The 17,672-nt window shown below is 38.2% G+C and overlaps 1 protein-coding gene across 1 annotated transcript in view; it reads right to left on the bottom strand.

Annotated features, from left to right (window-relative positions):
• Positions 1-14,922, bottom strand: part of PTPRG (protein tyrosine phosphatase receptor type G) — a 3,415,981-nt gene extending 3,401,059 nt beyond the window's left edge. The window contains exon 1 of the mRNA XM_044077514.1: positions 14,396-14,922. Within this exon, the coding sequence (XP_043933449.1) occupies positions 14,396-14,480 (85 nt within the window). The 5' untranslated portion in view covers positions 14,481-14,922. The remainder of the gene's footprint in view (positions 1-14,395) is intronic.
• Between the last annotated feature and the right edge of the window lie 2,750 nt (positions 14,923-17,672).

Below are 17,672 nucleotides of genomic sequence, written 5' to 3'. Positions count from 1 at the left end.
ATGGACAAGCTTCTCAGTCAGGTGTTGAGGGACACCAGTATTAAAGGTGGAGCTAAAAAAAATAAAATAAATAACAAAAAAGATGAATAGCGTCCTTGCATTACAGATGTGCCAAGGATTCATGAAAGGCAAATAAGATGGCATCTGTTGTACAGCAGTTGACCCTGTAGGCAAATTGAAGAGGATCTAGTGATGCTGGTAGGTTTGCAGATAGGTGGTCCTTGATCAGCCACAAAGCATTTCATCACTGTCGAGGTTACAGCAACTGGACAGTGTTCATTTAGGCTGGCTGTGATTTCTTTGGTAGGGGTACTATCACCTTGGTACTTGGACTGGCTCAGAAATATGTTGAAAATGTCCACAAGTACCGTTGACAGCTGAGTAAAGCATTCTCTGAACACTCTTCCTTGAATGTTGTCACGGCTAGCTACTTTTCTGGCATTTACTCTGCTTATGATATTTTGGACTTCCACTAGTTTAAAGCAGAGTACTTCCTCATTTTATCTAATGGGGAGTTTAGTTGCCACAGTTTTGTTCCCGGTGTTATCAGCATGAGGAATTACTGCCAACTTTATATGACCGAATCGGACCATAAATCCGAGTTTATCAAGATGATACCCACAGAACTTGACAAGTGGAGGCCACATTATTAACACAACACAATATATTCTATCCCATTTTATGTTTAACTGTTGAGGAGGTTTACAGTTTAAGTTGAGGAAGCATTAGTTGTAGTGCAGATGAAACAGTTTTATTGCTAGATAACTGAAAATCAATTAGGTTCATATGCATGTCAGGGTGTTGAGACTGTTACTGTAGTTCAAGGGGGAGTTCAGCTCACAATTAAGTAGCATGTACCCTTGTTTATGGTGACTTGAACTACCCAAAGGTTGAAATATTGGATTATAACTTTGCCATGAGATGGAGGAGTCTCTGGAAAAAAAAACTAACTCCCAGCAACTGACTTTATATCTGAAAGCATGACAGAAACTGAATCCAGGAAAAAAAAAAAGGCGAGTATCATTACTGTACAGAGATAATGTTCCCCTAACTACACTATGTGTGTTTGTTAGAGCTGCAGGTAGGCCTCGAGTTTTGGCATCTTTTAGGGATAAACAGCGACAGTCTGAATTAAGATTTGCTGGCTCAGAATGTTTAGAATACTTGACTCTACCTAAACGCATAAGGGGGCAGCATATATCTTGGCTAGAAACCCTGGTAGGAGAGATGCAGCCCCATCCTTGGCAAGGCAAGTAGGTTTGTCAACAGTCTCATACCAGACAGGAAATACTGTAGACCCCCTCCCCTGGTAGGAGAGATGCAGCCCCATCCTTGGCAAGGCAAGTAGGTTTGACAACAGTCTCATACCAGACAGGAAATACTGTAGACCCCCCTTCCCCACTCCAAATGAAAACAGCAACTCAACCTGTGTATTATAGCCAATATTTTATTTCCGAATCAAGGCACAAATTTACACAATTGTAAAATATTCCTCAGAAAACCAGCATCTTCTCTGCCCTTGTTTTGCATGTGACCAAGGTAGTCACATCTTTCTGAATCTCTCTTTGGCTGGAACAGTTAAATCATTCACACACAGGTGCATCACCAAGAGGTCATAGTTGAATTCATCAGGATGCAACGGTCATCGCAACACCATAGATTCTGTCTGACTCTAGAAAAGCAGTTGTCTCCATGTCTTACTCAGCTTGCAAATAAATTTTAAGAGTAATGTCTTCTTCAAAAAGGGCAGTTTCTACATAACAATAGTATTAATTTATAAATATTATGCAACTCTAGAATGTTGTGCTGGTTCCTAGTTATATCTGTAAATTACTAACCAGGTTGATTGATTTTCTGTTACCTTTAACAGCCACAAGGATCTTGAAATTTAAATGCATGCAGGCTCTAATAATTTACCTTCTGGGAGTGAAAACTGATTTATGCAGACATAACACCACGAAAAATGGCAGGAGCCAAAAATTATTTTTAAATATTTAGATTTTTATGAACAGTCCATTTAAAGTCATTAGCTGTTGTGTCAAAATGTCTAAATCAGGAAAGATAAACATACAAGAACTAAATGACTGTAGATGTAATTTACAAAAAGGAATATACAGGCAAATGCATGAGAAAACAAATTATACTGTATAAGAGAACATTAAAATGAGAGCCTCCCCAAATTCAAAGTGAGAGTTATTGCTCTTCAACACACACAGACGCACCTTCCTATTTTGATACTCCCTGCGATAAGCATTGCCTAGATCATCTAGAGAAAAGAAGTCTGGAAGCAGGGGTGTGCCCAATATTTTTGGGACTTATGTCAGTTTCCAGAATGAAGACCCCCTTCTGCACAACTATAATCCCTTCAACTCCTGAAAAAGAAAAACAAAACAAAAAAAAAAAAAGGCTGGGGGCAGGGTGAGAGGTCAGCCAGGTATTCTGAAAAAAAAAAAAAAAAAAAATTATATATATTCGAAAATATATAACCAGAGGCCAACACCTTACTGCAAAAATACATTGTAAATGTCCAGACTGCAGCATTCTAGGCTTGTGCTCAACTACACAGGGAAACAATGTTCTACAGCTATGAAAATATTTGACAATTAACTACTGATGCAGGAGGACGAAAAGTCTTACTGCCATTTGTGACTGGAAGCAAAACATACAAGGTGCTGATAAGGCTTAGGTTAATACAAAATCACTGGCACGACAAACTTTCAGCCAAAGAAGAATGTTAAATTTGCTACTTTAAAAACATAGAAATGCTACAAGAGAGAAAAGTATCTGCTGGACTGCAAGATTGGAAGTCCTTGCAAAGTTTTGAATTTACTAGGATTACAATCGTTGAAGGCTGTGCGTTAGGCCCGGCAAGCCAGCACGTGAAAATCTACTGCCAATCATTAGCGGACCGGAGTTCCGCTGTGGCGACCCCTAACCGGGAAAAGCCATAAGACAATGTATGCCTACTCAGAATTGAAAACTGACTCAATGTAGTAATACAGTGAAATGGCACAAAGCTGCATAAAAATTTGAAAAAAAATAAAAGAATCCAAAAGGAGAAAAAAAGTCAATGCTACAAAAGTGAAGACAAAAATAACTGACTCAAATACTGTGTCCTGCAAAATGGATGCCACATAACTTGCAAGAAATGTAATCCTGATACCAGACTAACAGTTTTAGAAAAGTGAGGCTACATGAATATAAACACTTCAGAATATTCAACATGTACAACAAGGTTTCAGAAATAACTGATAAATTGAAGAATCGACAAAAATCACAAAACTGGATACATCAGAAAAATTATGACTAGTGAAGTGAAAATACCAACGTGTTTAGGTGCATCACTTAATATAATAAATTAAAGCCTCTGACAAAGAGAGAAATAGCCAGTACTTGCATACAACTTTGCTTCCCTTGTCTGAACAGAACCTACAACCACAGCAAATGTCCATTTTTGGAAGGCAGATGGAGTTGTCCACCCAGTTATCCTACTACATATAGTCATATGAGGTATACAATTATTACAAATATTCATTCAATAGTACAGGAAAACTAACATTTGCAAGCAAACACATCTTCCCAAACACCATTTTCAATTTAGCAAGTGGCTGAGGAAAGAAAGAAAGACACAAAATAAAACAGGGCCTGTATCACACTAATTGATGGTTACTCCATGAGTGGCAAACAAGGCTATAAAAATAAAGACATTTAACATCTACCATGGATAACACCCATGAATTAAGCCATCGGACAGAAGGATTACTGTACCTTAACACTGGTCTTGTAGGGTATAAAAGGCTAAATGAAGCAATTCATACAATATATCCGAGGGACACAAAGGAAAACATTAATGCAATGATATTATACTTGAGTAAACAAGAAAATGAGAAAGTACTTAACATGGATAAAATAAATTAAAACTGAGAAACGTTAATATGTACTACAATTAAATGGGTTTGTATTTTCAGAAAAACAAGTGTCACTAGATCCTTACAAAGTTAAAGCTTTTATACAACTCTCCATCTGGCAATACAAAAATAGGTTTGCTAAAAATGGCAAGTTAACAACTTTAAGGATGATACTGTAAAAAAAGAACAGAAAGCATTTGATCTGCTAAAATAAATATATTTTAAGATCAAATACTGTCATGTCACACCAACCCAAAATGTGCTGCCAGTAACATCAACAACCAATACTAGAATTCCAGTGACTTCAGTCAAGTTTGATGACGGCATAGCTTTTCAAAATTTAAACAGTTGTGTGATGATCAGTTCCAACATGGAAAATAACCTATGATTTTGAACAATAAATAGAAAATTATCAAACTTTTATCACTCTAAACAAGAGACATTGGTGGGGGGGGGGGGGGGTCATCTTACATTTCCACAAACCTTCAATCTTCTTGAAGCATTCTTGAACCCAAGTCAGTGGCAAAATTGTACCTACACTATCCTGCAGGCAACAGGCCAAGTTCAAAAAATAGATGATTATTCAAGATTCTAGGTTACCTGCCGCCTCCTACTTGGGCCAACAGTTATTGCCACAGAACTCAGTGGCTACTGAAAACAACCATCCTATCTGAAAAATCATGTAGTGTCGTTCCCCCCTTCCCAGCTACACTGCTCCATTAACAGATTAGTAAAACACATGTTAATGCATTCAACTCTTTTCACACACACACAAGAATGTTTAAGCATGCATACACATGCACACCCACCAAACTGACAAAATATAAACAAACACTTTACACCCCTTTAGTTTGTAATGAATGTTGGAAAACCATCCCACTATTCATTCTTAAAATGACCATTAAAACAAAGCCATACTTTTATCAAAATACTTGGTTTGGTGACGCCACAGTTGCAGCAAAGTTACCAATCAAGAAATCTAAGGAAACTGGAGAGGAAAGTATGTATGTTTTAATAGATATGAATATTAAAACTAGGAAGTGCACAGACACCACATACAGAATGCTACCTAAAACAGTAGCCAAAATTTTTGTTTATATTACCCCTCACAATTCTGGGGATTTATAACCTCTCAATTCTGCCAAAACAGACCTACAAAGCATGATCACCACTTTTAAATTTTTAATGAGAAGGGTAATTGCTCCCTAAAAATAAGTTATGATGAGATGGACTGCCGACAGATGCACTCATCAAAATTTCTCCTACTGATGGCAAGAAACAAGATTGAAGCTATATTCTAATGCAAATAAAATGAAACTGTAGCTTGGGTAACAACTGCATTTAATATAAGTATTTCAACTGTAATCATATGCTTTCTTTGAACTACCTGCAATAAAATGTACTCCACTCAGCTTTAGTCCCTCTCATTTTTGTGTTCAAAAGGTAACATTTCCATTTTTCATCCCAGAGCCATTGAACATTTATCAACATTATACTTGTTATTAAGAAATATAAAGAAAATTCATGGCAAATGTACCTGGTAGCTTACTGGACAGATTTAATGAGATGTTAGTGTATTTATATTGTGTTGTTTAGGGCTCAAATGTAACTGAGCAAGGCCCCCCACACACACACAAAAGAAAAAAAATACATATAATGATGAATATTTGTGCCTAGTGGGTTTAATCATTTAATAAAATTATTAGAATAAACTCAAATGTATATTTGTTAAACTACAAGTTTGGCTAAGTTTTGGTAGTCTTCACTACTTGACCACCAACTTTGGATTCCAGTACAGTTGCTTCAATCATAAAAAGGAAGTACAGTCCACAACCGGTTACCCCCAAACACACATCCCTGCCTCCAGCAAGGACATGTACAGCATCCTAACAATACTTCAAGATAGCCAAAGTCCATGTTATTCTCAGAGAAACATGTCCGCACCGAGGAAAAATACGGCCACACTCCAAGCTATCGTCTTGTGTTTCATGGAAGTGGTTTGCCATATCTGCAAGTAAGGTGGAGGAAACTAAAATCAGGGCAGAATGACATGGTTTTCCCTGGTCATGAATATATCCAGTTTGATGAATGATGTTGCGATGTTCACTCTATTCACATGACCACACAGCTGAACCAGGCATATCCGAGAGATTGTTCTTGCTAGCCAGACATTTTCAGAAATACATTTTATCACATGAAATGCAGAACTGTGCCTCTTAGATACATAACTTCTAACCCATTCGACAAGGCACACCCGAACCCCTAGCTGGGCACAACTAAGCATACTCCATGTGTCTAAATTTACAGAACACAGTCAAGGTAACATTTACAGACACAAGGTGGATCACATGGGATATTAAATCTCATGAATATTGTTATCTGCCTTTAAACCAACAATTTCAAGTACCAGAACATAATGTGTCAACATTACACAATATGCACCAATTTACACTCAAACAAATGTTATTTATATACACTATGCAGTTTCAGCAAGTCAAGCTGCATTTCTTTAGAGAATGAATTGATGTATTTAGGTCAACGGCACAGACAAACCTAGGCACCGGAAAGTGACCTGGGAAAAGAGCTTACTTTCCTTGAAGAATGGTGTTGGGTTTTGATACAATCACTACCTTAAACCCTCTCACACTCAACACTACAAAGAAATGCATTGAAACCTAGTATGAGAAGAGGTCTTCGATGACATTAGATTCCTGCAGAACTAGTGCACAGACAGTAAGGAGCTATTGCAAACTCCTCAAGAGAGGATGATGCGTTATATTATTAGGTCATTCAAAAACACACACACCAAAGTCTGCAAAACAAGGAAACAGGGGTAGGACATCACCACCTGGGATCCTGCCTTAGGAAGCGGAATTAGGTGCTGGAAAACAGGACAAGGTCCTGGCCGTTGAAAATATGTATGAAAAAGGGAAATTAAAGTTTAATGGTAAAAAAAAAAAAGTGCTTTCTGTACAACTTTCTTGCCTCCCGATAGGAACCTTGAAACCTCTTCTGTGCCTACAGCATCTATCCACTTCTGGATTCCAGTTTAAGAATCAGCCAAAAGTAAAAAAAAAAAAAAAAAGTGTAAAGAGAAAAAATAATTTTTTTTTTGGTTTCTTTGGCCCTCTTCAAAAGGAACCTTAACGATTGGATGGGAGAAAGGAAATTCACCCCGGATCACGTCAGTCGCCCTGCTAGACAGGGGTCCAGGGAAGTAAATAGTGTGGGAAGAAATAGCCAGGGAATTGTTATGGCTAGGCTTGTATAGGCCTTAGGGCTGATAGCCTAGTACCAGCCTAGTACCAACCTATGAAATGTCACTATAATGGCAACCAAATCTTCCAAACATTCTCTTAGTCAAACTTCAAAAGAAAAAAAAAAATAGGAGACCTCAACCTCATTACCACAATTAACAGAACGTACTGGAGGACAGGTTCATAACCCAGAGACTGCCTATGCTATGGAACAGACTTCCCATACTTGTCACCTCGCTGACCCTCTTCAAGAGAGATTTTGATGAGTGGATGGGTAACAGAAAATTCACCCTGGGGATAACTCCGTGGCTCTACTCAACAGGGGCACTGGGAACTAAGGTCGGGTGGCACTATGCCACAGTAATCCTATGCCTAGGCTTGTAAAGGCCCCAGGGCCATTAGCCTAGCACACACCTATGACAGCCACTGCTATGAAAAGCTAGTTTCACAACATTCTCCAAAAATGCTTAACTCACACGTTCAAAATATACAGACACCCAGTTCCTGGAACTAGTAATATTAAAATGCTGTGGTCTTGCATGTTACTGCACAACAGTGCTACATTCCCACCACACCTTACAAATAATGGATTACAAAAAAAAAAAAAAAAAAAAAAAAGCTACATCACAAAAAATCTGCAAGAACTCAAATACTCAGTGCCATTAAAAAGATGCGCAGAGAAGAAAAACACTTCCATGTAATGTAGAGGTCTAAAAAGGAAACAAAACTTCCTTTTTCTTGTACATACAGGAGAACAATGCATAAACCGGTCCTCTTACATATCTGCCTACTGCAAAACATCTACCCGACAAAGAAAAGCTCAAATTGTCATTCTGACAATAAAGCATGCCCTTGCCATAAAAACTGTGACGGACTGACATTCTGCTTTCCAAAGGGGGAAAAAAATCAAGTATGTTCTTAGACAGTGAAAGATACCCTTCCAAGTTAATAAAAGGAAGGAAGGTCTAAAATGGGGTAAAGACAGCCATCTGAAAAGCATACTATACGAGTCAAAATGAGCCAAGGATAGTATGCAAGGTTTCCCCTAGTTTACTTATATAAATGAACTAATTTGTGTTTAGAGGGTCTCCTCTTCCACAAAAATCAGTCTGTGACATGGCTCTTAACCAATCAGGGACAAATCCAGAAATAGTTAGGGGCTATTAAAATATTAATACCATCATATTGAAACATTGGCAGAATAAAGAAATGTGAATTAATACACATTTTCTGAAGAAAATGAAGGCTATAACTCTTACCCTGTCATTATTTATTAAGTGTTATTCACCAATGTTTCTCCAAAAGTGACCAGTTTTGCGAAAGAACTAAAAGTTGAGTCAAAATCAGGGACATACTTAAAACTCGGGGACAATTGAAAAGTTATGGTCTATGACAAGAAAAGAAAAACACACTCCAGACTGAGAATGTCAGTACAGAGGTATTAAGGTTTGGTTCGTTCATCTCACCACCCAAGACTAACCTTAGCTTTTAAGCACAATTTGTTCTTAATGCATTAATGTAGCCCACTGCTAACATACACAGGGTCACACAGCAATAAAAATGTATTATTTTGCAGTATGCACTATATACCTACCACTTACTAAAAGTTATTGCCTTCACAAACCTGGTCTAAAACAGCAGCATAACATAATTTGGATACATTAACTACAACCCGATGCCGAGATAGTTAACTTTTTTATAGTGCAACTTAACTGAAAATATGCTTTAAAATCTTAAAAACAGCATACATCAGAGTCAACCATACTGAAGTCTTCATTTGCAACATTTATTTCACATCTTTAGAACATTAGTTATCCGTTGCATTTCTACAAAATTAAGATGGATGTCTAAAACAGTAGACCCATCCCCCTTTTGTATTACGGGTGAAAAGGTCTTACAATACCATAAAGATCACCTGCATAAAAAATGTGTAGAAAGTCCCTCTTCAAACTTCAAATCCAAAATGTTTTAGATATCGGCAACCTACAATATATGGTTTTAAAGATGACAAGCTGGCAAATGGTATAGACATCATTCTTACCAGCACCCTTTACTTAAAAAAAAAAAAAAAAAAAAAATTGTCACTTCAATTACGCTAGGAGAAATCAAACCTTCAAAAGAAATACATGCAGTGCAATGCTCTCCCCATTGTTTTAATCAATTTTTCCATTAAAAATCAAATCAGTGCCTGAACTCCAAGACAAGTTAAAGGATTTAGTAAAGTGCCATGTCACTGAGAATAGTCTGCATTAAACATACTGTACTGATGACACCTCTGAATTTCATCAGCTTTATCTCCATGCAATTATTTATGGGTTTTCATAATGTAATCTTTGACAGTTAAAAGTATATTATACTTTACACAGGATGATGCTATACTACTCAATACAGAATACTACAGGATTATTCAGCCATTTCGAGCCAAGTTCTACTTTGTCTAACACGTCCTTGACGTTCTACACCAAGCGCAAAAAAGATTTTTGTGCTAAATGAGATACTCAGGGTTAATGGTATTACGTAAAGACATACTATGCCAGGAAACTAATCAGTCGCCTGGTTCCCAATCCCAAAGAAAAGATGGATGGATCATTCAGCAACCAAAAACAACCCTTCTAAAGTGGTTGACGAACAGCACAGTTTTCTGTTAAGGTAACTCAATGAGAGACACCTGGGAAGGTTAAAGTTCAAGCCTTCTTCGGGGCTGCATACTCTCAACAGTAATTCCAATACAGATATGCAATCATATACAAAACATTGCAAACTTGATGACCAATCAAGATGCAGTGCAGGATCAGAAACAGACACATGCAGTTCTTCAGGGAGCACTATAAACTTAACTGTGGAATCTTCTATTTAGGATACATATGGATGCTGCAGCATTGATTCTTGCAACATACAATACAGCTGTGTGATAATACACTGCAAAGGTAGATACTAATGACATCATCATCACTGCAAGACAGCCCCCTCCCCAGTTAGTGTGCAAACTTGTTCTGGCAAACTCTACAAAAATATCTACTGTATAGCCAAGCTAAGTAGCCCCTAGCTTTTTTTTATATTGCTCCATATTCGAGTTTACAGTCCCTTCGCCTCATAACCAATCTATTGATAGTCGACTAGTGTTGCTTCATGGCTGCAGCTCCTACCTAAACATATGCAAGTTTTCTATTTTTTTGAATAATTACATTTTCAGTTTTGTAACCGGTATTGCAGTTCAAAACAGTTTTAACCACTGCAGTCATTAGAGCTGTTCTCCTTTATAGCCTCACTGTCCTATAACAATAGTACACGGCTAGAGCAACATCCAGCTGTTGAAATTGAAAGCTCTATGCATGAAGACTGACACACACGTGTGGCTTATTCCAACTTAAATGTGATCCTGTTATGTGCACATCTACAATGCAACTGTACTTTCTCAAATGCTGAACTATGCAATTCGAATACAAACTGAACCCTTATAGTCAAGTCAATAAAGAAAAAATAAATAAATCAGCATTTCTTCAGAAACAGTACACAGAATGGCAGCAAAACCAACAAGGGGGAAAAAAGAATGAAAACACCCAGGGGAGCAGACAGCATGGAAATCCTTTGGCTGCATCTGTATCCAATACCTAAGCAACTCACACCATTTCCAAAACAAATCTTAATTCTGCAAATCAATAAAGGCAAAGAGCAGCAGGTACAAAATGAGCTACTGAAATGTTTACAACATGATAACCTCCCTCAGAAGCAACACCAGACTTCCAGCTTAAGGTTTGTAAGCAAGTTTGCACATTTAAGGATCAGTAAATTGTGGGTAGCAGAGAACTTTAAGCACAGTAAAGTCAACAGATAGCAGGCAGACAAGCATTTCACATGAAGCAGTTTGCATAACATGCTAACAAACTACACATTTCACTATGCATCTCTGTTTTCAGAATGATCCTAACAAATTGTAATGGCACAGCTCTGGAAAATGGCAGGCTTAGAGATCATATTTTTTCAGTAACCATCACTGTGTCTTTTGTGAGTAAAATTCCAACACACTAACAATTGCTGCTGCTCCCCAATCACACCTGTTAAGTTATGATTTATTAAAAAGCAAATACACATGACAAGCTCCCTAAGAAAACAGAAATCAACCAGAAACTGAAAAATATATATGTTACTGGGGTTGCTTTACAAAAGGAAGTCATTACTGAATTGGGAAGGTAACTGATTTAATTACAAGAACAGAACCCGTACAGTAAGCTGCAACTACCTCAGTTCTAGCCTTCTGAAATAAGGCAGCAATAAATCAACACGAAAGCGTAAACATTTTTGTATCACTTGATCTTATTAGAAAAAAAAACTGCCACACATTTATTACAGCTATACTTTACTAAGTGAAAGAATGCAATCAGTGGTGGCGATCTGCAATCAACTGACTCTTTACCAGTATTACCCCCCCCCCCCCCCAAATGAAAGTAACTGCTATTCAGGGTTCTGCAATTTCTCCTGGGGAATATGGAGTGTTAGCTGGGATGGCTATGAACTATATTCCCCCTTCACTGGGCATTCACAGTTTCATTCATCAATTCGTCCATGAGGAATTTGTTAGTTACCCTCATGTTTAGCCAGTGGTCACAATTCTTAATTCATTAATAAAAAACAGACAACACAAAATAATTTTATGTAATTTTATTTCACAGAATAAAAAAATTTAACCATAGAAGCACTCAGATCCACCATCTGAGACATAAATGTATAAAAATTATGAAAGCAATAACATTTCCCCAGCAAAAGAGTGAAGTAACCCAGGTCTACTTCTAAATATGAGACATTGTTTTCCAAATGAGGATATTGAAGATTAGTCCGGCAAACTACTGAGCAGTACCTTCGAAATATATTCGATAAATTTCTAAAAAGACATAGCGCCATAATAATAATAAACAATATGTCTTGTTTGGGTACGCTGTGTTCACGTACAAATTATCATTCCTATCACAATGCAAGCAAAATGACATTTACCACTGCTTGCAAAGGGCCGATATCTGACCGATGCTCACAAAAGCGGTGAAAAATATCGAACGTTTTTTTAATTTATGTAAACTGTCTGTATTTAATAAGTGATTAATATGAGCACGATACGCCTCTGCAACCACTCTATACAAAAAAGTCTGGAATCAGCAGATAAAAACCATATACAAACAGAATTGATTGCCTTACATCAAGCAATAATGCAAATTCAATAGGGCCCGGTTCCATCAATATAAATCCGGGCTGCTTTGGATGCTGTCATATTAAAGCCCCATCAGAGCTTGTTTTCCTGATGTGCTCCCCAAGCCTGCCTCCGAAATGTAATTACAGTACAATATATATCACAGCAAGGCAAAGGGAGCTCTACTCCGAGGGCTGAAATCGAGAAGAAATCGATACAAAGGAGATAAATGCTGCTTTCCCGAGAACTGCAGAATTTCAAACAGATGGATCATGGAGAGGTTTAACCCTTCTCCTTGCCAGTTAAAGCCCTACCTTTTAAATACTAGTAACCAGGAAAGTACACAGTACCAGGAATGGACCGCCACGGGGTGGGATTACAGAAATAATCACAATATGCATATATTTCAAACAGATACAGACTGTGTACATAATAGTAGGTACCCGCCACTAGTGTGTCCAAAACTTCAAGTCTAAAACGGAATAAAGCGCTGGGAACATAGAAAACTCCCTTTGCAAGAGGTCATTTACAAATAATTACACGGACAGTAAAGAGTGACCAAACAAAGTCACAATGTACTGCAAAATGTCTTGAAAAACTTCCAATAAAATATACACAACTTGCACCGCCAACTTAGCTACCACTGCCAAATGCACGTGTGTATTTGCTATTTGACATTAGCAGCATAATTCCTGGATTATGAGGTGGACAGACCCTGTACAGTGCCAAAAGAAAATAAACGCCGCTATATGCTCCCTCACTTGTATTATACTGACATCGTCCCGTTTATGTCAGTATATATCACTTGTAGACCTCATTAGGCTTTAATTGCAGCTAGTGTAAATTCAAGTATTTAAAAAATTACAGTAAAACAAGATTGTTCTATGTAGTTTTAGAAAATAGGACTACTGGAAATTTAACAAAATATGTCCACGGGAAACGATGTCAGTCTGTTGATGGAGATCAGAATCTAAATTCTGAGGAATGCACCCCCCTCCCAAGTCTAATAAGTGCACAGTTGCCCAATTCAGTACATCAGACGCCAAATCTGGGTGGCATCTGCCCCAGTCCCACTTCGATAACAACTGCGGTAAAAGACAATACAGTTCCCGGATCCCTTGAAAATATACGCCAATTCCCTGTGCGCTTTTCTGGGCGACGTTTAATCGCTTCTCACACCCCTTGACATCCGAACTTCTACTTTTACGCGGGTTAACTCGCATTTAAGGTGTCCACAAAAAGGTCAAACGTGTTTAATACATTAAGTTTAAAATCTCATTACCAACCAAATTCATAACGGAAAAAGCGAGCCTATGGGAAATAGCTGCACCACGTTTATGTATGGTGAAATAAAGGATCGGGGTCTGCCCCCCTCCCGCCGAAAAAAAAAAAAAACACTGGCGAGAAAATGTCGACAGACTCAACACGGTCACCGTGCATCTGTGAAGAAATAGAAAACATTTCGGCATTCTCGAGAGCAGGACCATGCAGGCTTCCTCGCGTCCGTGCAGGAGGGAAAGCAGCGGGTCAACGTTTACAACGCTCCGCGCGGGATACAGCAAATCACGCCTTGGACTTCCACGGGTGAAGTGAGAGATGGGCGGGGCAAGAAAATGGGATTCCCAAAAGCGACTGCAAGTTTCTTGCATGTGGGACATTTTACAACATTCTCCTGATCTCACAGAAATCCTGCTCCCCTCCCTCCTGGTCTGGGGTCTGACAAGATGTGCTGGCAGCATCCACCCCTCCTCCGTGTTAAGACTATTTCAGAAAAAAAATGCACCAATAAATCAACAAAGCACTTTTATCCTTGCATAAAAACATTATGTAATTTTAATCAGCCTATAAACACAAACATGTCAGCAAGATCCAGGTATCAGTAAATAGCAGATAAGACATACTCTGATCTCAGTACCAGTACATTGCACTGAATAGCACTGCCTTAGGAACAGCAATATAATCCAATCCAGCACCAGCATTCGACTGTGCACTGAAGACAAGCAACACAAATGCTATTAACACAACCAGCACAACGACTACCACAAACTTACCGGGATAACCGTGAGCCACATAGAACGCACAGTCTGAAAGAGTAAAAAAACAAATCCACCAACACGGTTCCAAAAACCTCTGCATGTCAATATGCACATGGGAAAAAGAGATAAAACTTGTTGAATCAAGTTCTGAGTTCCCCAAAAAAAAAAAACACAATAAAGGAAGCCAATGCAGAAAGATCCAAGCTGATTTCCACAACCACAGGGCCTTTCGAAGCAGTCCAGATGCTGAGCTAGTTACAGGAATTTCCTAACTTCGGCAGCTGCTTCAAGGCGGAGAAGTTCCGAATTATACTGTCCTTCTCGCAAGCAGTTTCTTAAATTTTCTGGGATGAGGCATGATCCAAGATTTGTAATAGCAGCAACAAAACCCTCACTCCATACTGAAAGTTAAGCCTGTTGTACTAAAGGCTGCTGTTACTGCTGCTGAGGAATGGTTAGTGGGGAGCTGGAAGCTTTCCATTCTTCCATACAGGAAGTAACATGTGAGCCTGAGCCTGGCAGTGACTTTAAAACATGCAGCGAGAGAGAGAGAGAGAGAGAGAGAGAGAGAGAGAGAGACCGAGAGGGAGCAGCTGGGGGAGGGGGCGCGGGAGGAGAGACAGCGCGCGCTCCCATGCACTTAAAGAGACAGTGCTGGGGAGCATTCTGCAGTTTCCATGAGATGTGTCAGATTTCCATTTGGAAGCATTGCCGTTCACAGTACCTTCCTAGAGTACGTGCTGCATTCCGGGAGAGTTGCGATGGAATGCCTTTTTAAGAAGTGGCCTTTAAATATCCACACATCTGAATCTAGATGTGGCGGAGAGGAAGACTTTAAATGATTTTATAGGTACACACTCAAACCTTGTGTATGTACCATGCTGTTACAAATTTAAGCACGCACTTGTATGCTCTCTGCATTTTAATTGTGTAAATCATGCCCTAAGATTGGGCAATATCATTGCTGTGCACAATATAAAGTTTGTGAATTAGATGGTACTAGTGTTGCAGCCATGGTTATAAATACGTATATGCATGCATGCAAGAATAAATAAAAGAATTAAAGAACAAATAAATTGGTGCTTGTGATGGTAATATGTATAACAGTGCTCCCTCTTTCCACAAATATCCAATACGGTGCATCACACCCACGAATAAGCAGCTAAAGCGAAGTGGTCACTCGAATCTTGTTTTTTTTTTTTTATGCAGCAGAAAAGATGTAGAGGTATCACAAACAATGAACAATTCATGGACCTGGCTTTGCAGGCAGGTGCCAAAGACACCTGTTCAACTTCAAACACCTTCTAAATTGCAACGGTGCCAATTGTTGAGATGGTAAACCCCAGAGGTTTTCTGCACGAAACAGATCAGTGGCTGTTGCTGTTTCTGTTTTGTGGTGACTTCAGACTGAAATAAAAGTTGGCATAAGTGATGAGGCACTATGTGTGTATATATATATATGTATGTGTGTGTGTGTGTGTGTGTAGACACACACACACACAACACATGATTTGAAGTTAGAATAAATCGCTGCTATCATATGCTATATGCCAAAGTATAACCTTGGATTTGGTGATAGGACTGTGAAACTGTAATCATATAAAGGCTTTTCTAAACCAAATGCTTTAGCTGTACTGATATAATTTTACTGTCAGTATATTTTACAGGAAGGTGCAGGATGTGTATTTATGATTAAAATTTGTGTTTTAAAGTTGCATTCAACTGTACAAACTCCAGTTTCCGACATACATTATACTACAATAACACCTTTGCTATAACATAATTAACAAGTATGGTTTGACAGCATTCCATAATAATAATAAAACCATCTGTCACACAACATAGATGAAGACTAGTTTGATTTGATGGCTACCTAATGTACCGTGCTAATATAAATGACACCTTAAAGAAATGAAATGTGCTTCCAAACATTTTCTCTTCTGATGTTACACAGAATTTACTACTACATCGTTTGCCACATGTGCTGCTCTTAGCATATCTGCTGTTGCAGGTGAACGCATGGAACAACAACATTACAGTAACATACACATACACCTTTATGTGATACTGTGATGTTTTCAGCAGTAAACCTACCATAACTGGAATCCAGACAAAGGGTGTAGCCAGACACATACTTGATATTTTGCTAATTTTTCTGTGCATCTAAACATTCTGGCTTATGGCATCATCAACATTTTTATCTGAACTAATGCTTATGCACATACACATAAACCACTTGCTCAGAATTAGGATTTGTCATTATATCTATCAACTGTTCAGATTTTTGCGTTATATTTTTGGCCTGTTCCTCATAGAATTTGTGATTTTTCTGGCAAATCAAGGACTGACGTCACTACATGACAGATATTTCAGACTTAATATCCTTCATAAAATGCATGCTAATGCAAAACAGTTTATTCTAATAACTTACTAAGTTCAAGAACAATAGTTAAAAATCTGTCCCTGATTTTGGATCTTTGCTCCCTCCATTATTCTTGGCTTTGTACGTATTTCTTAAACTAAGAGGTTGGTAGCACATTACTGATGTAGTTAGAAGTGCTTCCTCACAGAATTTGGTTATTCACTTTGGTTCCTACCGGTGAATACCTTCTGTGTAGAATCTACACATTCTCTCCTTATCCATATGGCTTTTTTTGCCAGATGCTGCAGTTTATTTATTTTATTTATATTTATTAACCAGGATAAAGCAATGATCCACATGGACATTTTTTTTTCAGACTCAGCCTAGTAGCACTGTCTGGTTAAGTAAATTCTCAAAGCTATATGGGGAATCGATCCCTGAACCACAGAAAGCAGCTCATTAACAGTTCATAACCTTAACATTCTGCACTGCCAGTTTCCTTCTACATTCAGGGTCACCTTGTTAGATGAAATGATGATCCTGTAAACTTATCTGTAGTTGTGGATGTGGTATGTGTGAGTGACGTTTGTAGTCTGTGATGGACTAATGTTCAGGATTAGAAGTCTGCTTTTCTTCACTGCTTACGGGAATAGACTCTGGCTCCCTGCAATACTGAATAAGATAACGTGGATACCGGAGAACAAAGTAATGTTGGACCGTACTGTCTCGTGTTCTTTTAAAATATCTTTATTCAACGTGTCCTTTTTTTAATGTGACATAGGTACATGTAGAGTAATAAAAAGATAATGTACCACACCAACATTTACTTTGTTATTTTTCAAATGTTTACAATTTTCATTCAGTCTAACATTACATAAATTGCTTAATTCCTGCCTTCCCTTAAATTTCACTCTTCTTCCTGAAATCTGT

This window comes from Protopterus annectens, chromosome 7.part0 (assembly GCF_019279795.1).
Source record: "Protopterus annectens isolate FY-2018-M chromosome 7.part0, PAN1.0, whole genome shotgun sequence".
Lineage (NCBI taxonomy): Eukaryota > Metazoa > Chordata > Ceratodontiformes > Protopteridae > Protopterus > Protopterus annectens.
This window is presented reverse-complemented; position numbering and strand designations above follow the sequence as displayed.